A 6,341-nucleotide genomic window follows, 5' to 3' on the forward strand; every position below is an offset into this window, starting at 1 on the left:
ATGCTTTCCGATGGGGGTGGGGGGCTGTGGGGGAGGGGGGAGTGAAAGGCCGACTACAACTCCCAGAGGGCAGCACGGCAGAAGCCGCGGGTGCTTTAGTTCCAAGGAGGACCCCGGCCCTCAGGAGGAAGAGGATTTGCCTGGTGGGAGCCGCAGTCGGCGCGGCTAGCTCTGCTCACCTGTGCCTCCTCCTGAGCCGGGCAGCCATGAAGGACTCGCTGGTGCTGCTTGGCCGTATCCTGGCGCACCCGGACTCCCGCTGCTGGTTCCTGGCCTGGAACCCCGCGGGAACCTTGCTGGCCTCGTGCGGGGGCGACCGGAGTGTCCGCATCTGGGGCAGGGAGGGTAAGGCCCGGCTGCGCGACCGCTGCCGCCGAGGGGTCTACGTGCGCTTGGTGTGGGTGCCAGGCTCGGGGAGTGCGCAGCCTGCGCGGCAGGCATGCCCTGGACGGGGGTCGCAGGCCAAGGGAGAGGGTGGAGGGGCCTCCTTAGCCACTCTGAGAAAGGTTTTTCTGGCAAAGGAGTCGACAAATACTAGAAGCTAAAATGTCAATAGGCTGAAACTGTTGAGGGAATTGTGATAGTTGCTGAGGTAGGAATATGCAGAGAGAAGAAGGAAAGTAGCCTGCAGAGTAATTTGCTATAGATGATGAAGTTTCAGTTTTATCCCAAGGGCGTTTGGGCGCTATTGACAGTTTTAAATTGGGAGGGTGACTCCTTCGATTTGAGTTAGGAGGATACCTCCAGAGGAAGTGGAGTCAATTAATATACTGACTTTCTGAAAGCATGTTATTAAACACACCCACTGAGCTTTGCCCCCCAGCTTGGCTCCAATACTGGTCCCCATTACCCAATGGCATTGATATGCTTCAGCACTTTCTCGTGCACCCAGCTCCAGAGCCTGGCCTGTCCTCTGCTTTTAGGTGACAGCTGGATCTGCAAATCTGTCCTTTGTGAAGGCCACCAGCGCACCGTGCGGAAGGTGGCCTGGTCTCCCTGTGGGAATTACCTGGCCTCTGCCAGCTTTGATGCTACCACTTGCATTTGGAAGAAGAAGAATGATGACTTTGAGGTAACCGGGCTGGATGGGACCAGGATTGTTGCCTGTTCCCCACTCCCCCAGCCAGGGCTGGTTGAGGAACATGAGCCAGCCAGGGCCAGTGGGGCTGTGCCCATGAGAAGGACCGCAGGGGTCTTAGCTGCTGCTGATTCTTGTCCCTCTTCCCGGTTCACAGTGTGTAACCACTCTGGAGGGCCATGAAAATGAGGTCAAGTCAGTAGCCTGGGCCCCATCTGGCAACCTGCTTGCCACCTGCAGCCGAGATAAGAGTGTGTGGGTCTGGGAAGGTGAGTCCAGGTCCCTCCAGATGCAGTTGGGAACCTGCCACCAGATCTCCCCCTGTGTCCCTGACAGGGTCGGTCAGCTCAAGGGCTCCTTTCTTTTCTCTTGCACAGTTGATGAAGAAGACGAGTATGAATGTGTTAGTGTCCTCAACTCTCACACACAGGATGTCAAGCATGTGGTTTGGCACCCGAGCCAGGAGGTAAGAGTCAGATATCTTGGTGGGAAGGAATTCTGATGTGGAGGGTTGTATCCAGCCTTCTTCTGGTCTTCTGCCTCAACCTGGCTTTTCCAGGGATCTCGATCTGTGACCCAGACACATCAATCCCTTTATAAAAGCAGATCCCTGGGCCTCTCCTGTCCTGGGAGGGAGAAATGTTGGAACCACAGACACTTCTTGGGCCCTACAGACATGTGCTGTGTTTTCCCTGGCCTCTCCCACAGCTTTTAGCCTCTGCCAGCTATGACGACACAGTGAAGCTCTACCGGGAGGAAGAGGATGACTGGGTATGCTGTGCCACCCTCGAAGGCCACGAATCCACCGTGTGGAGCTTGGCCTTTGACCCCAGTGGCCAGCGCCTGGCCTCTTGCAGTGATGACCGTACCGTGCGCATCTGGCACCAGTATTTACCGGGCAATGAGCAAGGTGAGGGCCCAGCCTGGGAGCTAAGGAAGACCCATCTCTCACGAGGCTTAGTCTACTGAGGGGCTGAGACACACAGATGAGTCCCAGGAAACTGGGGTAGAAAGGCAGGTGTGCCACCAGAGGCCTCCAGGTATCGTGCCGAAAGAGTCGGGAGCGTCTGAGGAAGGGGGGCCATTTCATCTGGACTTGAAAGAGTGCAGGATTTTAACACGAGAAGAGAATTCTAGGTGCAGACGACACGAGCAAAGGCATTGAAGGTAAAGACAGCCTAGACTCATGCCAGGAACAGTGACTCGTGTCGATGGAGCATAAGCATGAAGGGTTTGGAGAGAAACGAGGTGGGTTGGGCTGGCTGGTGGGCGGCCTTAAAAGGCAGGCTAACCCATCAGACGTAGTCGGCAGCAAAAGGGTTTTGAGGAACAGGACATATGCTTCTCAGAATTCTGCTGTAAAAATGCCAGTCTGGCTGCAGTGTGTAAGGCAGATCAGTGAGGACAGAGACAGAGCAATGAAGATGAGGCCTCATGACCGAGGGTGGGCTGGGGTGCAGCAAATTAGGGTCTCCTCTGGGGCGGGTTAGATACTCTCCTGAGATGCCCAGGACACGGACATGCCTGAGGCTCAAGAGAAGTCTGTCATGCAGGGGTGGCGTGCAGCGGCTCTGACCCTAGCTGGAAATGTATCTGCACCTTGTCAGGCTTCCACTCCAGGACCATTTACGATGTCGCTTGGTAAGACCTCCCCACCGCCTCCACCCTGCCACCCCAACCATTGGAGAGATTTTAGAGAAGTCAAAAGCCTGTGCTGCTCCCTTTCACCTTTGGGAATACATGGGGATAGAGAGCAGCCACCCTCAGGTCTTCCGATCAGGCCAGACTGTCTCCATGCTGGCTCAGAGCTGGCTGGTCTGGGGTACGCAGGAGCGGGGACAGGCTTAGACCCAGGCCTGCACCTGTGTTAAGATTCCAGGCTATGAAGGCAGCTCCAGCCTTTGGGGGTCACACAGCATCATACCATCCAGAAATATTTATTCTTGAAACTGTGGATTCATGGCTGGAGAATCCAGCCATGAATCCACAGGGCCGTTTCTACCCTTATGGGGTCTAGAAAAACGACACCATTCGTACAGGAGAGTCGATCAGAGGGCAGTTCTGGCCCTGAAAATCTATCCCTTGGAAATAATCCTAAATAATGGAAAAACCTGATGTGCATCTAAGTTTTATTTATATTGGCAAACATTTGGGAATAGCAAATATGGACTCAAGAAAAAGTATGGTAGAATTCAGCGGCCTATCGTATCACTTTTTAAAAAATGGTCAAAGAATACTTTATGACAGGGAAACTGCTTATTCCAAGTGAGAAAAGTGCAATTCAGAGTTATATGTAGTTTTTTAGGTTAATTGTATTGGAGGAAAACCTAGATGGCAGCCCTTGAAGCTTGGGGTGATGTTTGTGGCTACATATTTGTTAGGGAGGCTCTTCGATAAGACACTTATAGCTGAGGCCTGAAGTTTGGGACGGGAGCAGGCCAGGGGGACTATAGAACCAATCCCTCCTACCTGATTTGCCAGGTTGGGGAGGGAGGAGCCACCTGCATACTCACTGATGCACATGTTCACCCCAGGTGTCAGCTGACAGGGGCCCTGGCTACCGCCTGTGGGGATGATGCCATCCGAGTATTTGAGGAGGATCCCGGCTCAGATCTGCAGCAGCCCACCTTCTCCGTGACGGCCCACGTGCCTCAGGCCCATTCCCAGGATGTCAACTGTGTGGCCTGGAATCCCAAGGAGCGGGGGCTCCTGGCCTCCTGCAGTGACGATGGAGAGTTGGCCTTCTGGAAATATCAGCCGTCTGAAGGCCTCTGAGCCACCTTGACTTTGGACAGAATCATGGTTCCCCAGAAAATGTCATAAGACTTTCCCAGCCCCTGAGAGGACCCAGAGGAGCATCCCTGACCTTCCTTTAACTTGGCCCTCCTCCATGCAGACTTGGGTAGAAGTGCAGGCCACAGAACCACTCACTCCTTTCCCTCCTTTGACACGGAGTCCTTGGTAAAGAGCTACAGAACATCAGTCTATTGTACTTAAGCCAGATTTTGCTTGCTTTAGGGCCCAGTGTTAAATTTGGGGGTGGTGGTGAGTATACTATTTATAATCATCATATCTATATGTAGGTGGGATATATCTCAGCCCTTTCTGAAACTAAGCTTTATGGAAATAATCCATCTGAGTCCCAAGTCCTGTTTTGTAAGGATATTCACAATCTAAAAGAATTCCATGGTGAGTCCTTTTCTGAAGTAGGTCCTGCCTTCTCGATTTCTGGGCAAACCCTTGCATTTAAGACATTCAGTCAATACTGAAGGAAATTTTTTTTTTTTTTTTTTTTGGCTGTGTTGGGTCTTCGTTGCTGCGGGTGGGCTTTCTCTAGTTGCGGCGAGCGGGGGGCTACTCTTTGTTGCGGTGAGCAGATTTCTCATTGCGGTGGCTTCTCTTGTTGGGGAGCACGGGTTCTAGGCGCACGGGCTTCAGTTGTGGCACGCGGGTCAGTAGTTGTGGCTCACGGGCTTAGTTGCTCCATGGCATGTGGGATCTTCCCGGACCAGGGCTCGAACCCGTGTCCGCTGCATTGGCTGGCGGATTCTTAATCACTGCACCACCAGGGAAGGCCTGAAGGAAATTTTTTGATGTAGGTTGGTTTAGAGTGAGAAAGACCTCTGCTTTCCCTTCAAAACCCTTAACGTTAACCTTCTGTGCTATGTGCTGTGATGACAGCCGGGAAGTGCTGAGAAATAAATGGGGAGGACATGACCCCTAGAAGGGAGAGTTATTGGTGGCCACAGGGCATGCATTCTCAGTGGGGATGAAAATTGGGTCTTGGGTGAGGGGCAAAAAAAAATCTTAGAGACAGTAATTTGTGGCCCTCAAAAGGACCACAGTACGTAAATATGCTGTGGTCTGTCGTATTAGATTTTCATAGTGGGGGTGAGTAGTAAAAAGATGCCGATTAAGGCCCCTTAAGGCAATGATGATGAAAAAATGGTAGAGGAACACTGGCACAGGTAGTCAGCGCTTAGTCTCACGTTATCCTCTGACAGGCACTTCCAAGTGGGTTTTGACTTGAGGCCTGTCTTCAAGCCCACAGCCTTCACTTGATTTTTTATACCACAGAAATCATGACCTTAGATTTTGAAGACAGCTGGGGCAGTACCTAGAGCAGTGGTTCTCAAGATGTGGTCTACTGGTCACTGGAAATTCCTAGATTTTTTCAGCAATTGGTGCCTGGGCAGGAAGCAAGGCAATGGCACCAAATACTACAGTCGTGTCTCCATGCTTTGGTCTCACAGTGAAAAAATTGCCAACTTCCCTGAGAAGTGTCCTCAGCAGAACTAATAAGAGATAAATTGTATTAAATCTGGACCCTTGAGCATACAGCTCATGTTCTGCAATGACGGGAAGCACACACGAGCACTCCTGCTGCGCACTGAGGTGTGGCTGTCTTGAGGAAAAGCAGTTGTGCAACACAACTGTGTTGTTCATGGCATAACCATTTCTACTTGAAAGAACGAGCAAATTATGGTATTTAGACTTGGCTGTTTGGGAGACATTTTCCGGAAAACGAACGGAATGAGCCTTTCACTTCAAGGGAAACTGATAGCGTTGCCAATGATAAAAGCTTTCAAGCAAAAATTAGAATCTTTGAAAACTTGCATTGCCGCCATGAGCTTGACATGTTCTCAATGCTTAGACTTTTCTGAGGGGACTGGTGGTGATAAGAACAAACGTGATCTGTATGATGAAATGTATTGACATTTGGAAGATTTGCATAATTCAGTGAATGAGCATTTTCCAAATGCCTAATGCATGATGTTATAAAATCAGTCATGGGTAAGACTCATTAAAAGTGTAAGGCCAGTGGGTTTTAATGTAAGAGTATAAAAAGCTCATTGATAAGGTTTCAGATCCACATTGCCTTTAAGAAACTGCCACCTGTGGAGTGGTGACGTAGCATCACATAGACTCAATTACCTGAGAAGCCTATTTAAAAATTCCTTTTTCCAACTTCATATCTGTGTGAATTCAGCTGTACGTCAGCACAACACACAACAGGTTGTGGAAGCAGCTATGAGAATCCAACTGTCTTCTATTAAGCCAGACATGAAAGAGATCTGCAAAAATGTAAAATGCCACTCTTCTCCCTGGATTTGTTTTGGAAGTTGTTTTTCATAAAAAGTTAACATAAGTTACTGTTGTTTTAAAATGCATTTACTATAGTAAATAAACATCAATGGCTATAACCCAGATAATAAAGGCTGTTTGGGGCTCTTAATTTTTTGTAGTATAAAGGGGTCCTAAG

At 50.1% G+C, this 6,341-nt stretch overlaps 1 protein-coding gene across 1 annotated transcript; it reads left to right on the plus strand.

Annotated features, from left to right (window-relative positions):
* Positions 1-99: 99 nt before the first annotated feature.
* CIAO1 (cytosolic iron-sulfur assembly component 1) lies at positions 100-4,465 on the plus strand. The gene is made up of 7 exons (XM_082851611.1): positions 100-345; positions 924-1,072; positions 1,236-1,347; positions 1,456-1,544; positions 1,787-1,988; positions 2,632-2,719; positions 3,613-4,465. The coding sequence occupies exons 1-7, from the start codon at positions 207-209 to the stop codon at positions 3,851-3,853; spliced, it is 1,020 nt and encodes a 339-aa protein (XP_082707737.1). The 5' UTR covers positions 100-206; the 3' UTR covers positions 3,854-4,465.
* The last annotated feature ends 1,876 nt before the right edge of the window (positions 4,466-6,341 follow it).

This window comes from Leucopleurus acutus, assembly GCF_964270905.1.
Source record: "Leucopleurus acutus genome assembly, chromosome: 12".
Classification (NCBI taxonomy): domain Eukaryota; kingdom Metazoa; phylum Chordata; class Mammalia; order Artiodactyla; family Delphinidae; genus Leucopleurus; species Leucopleurus acutus.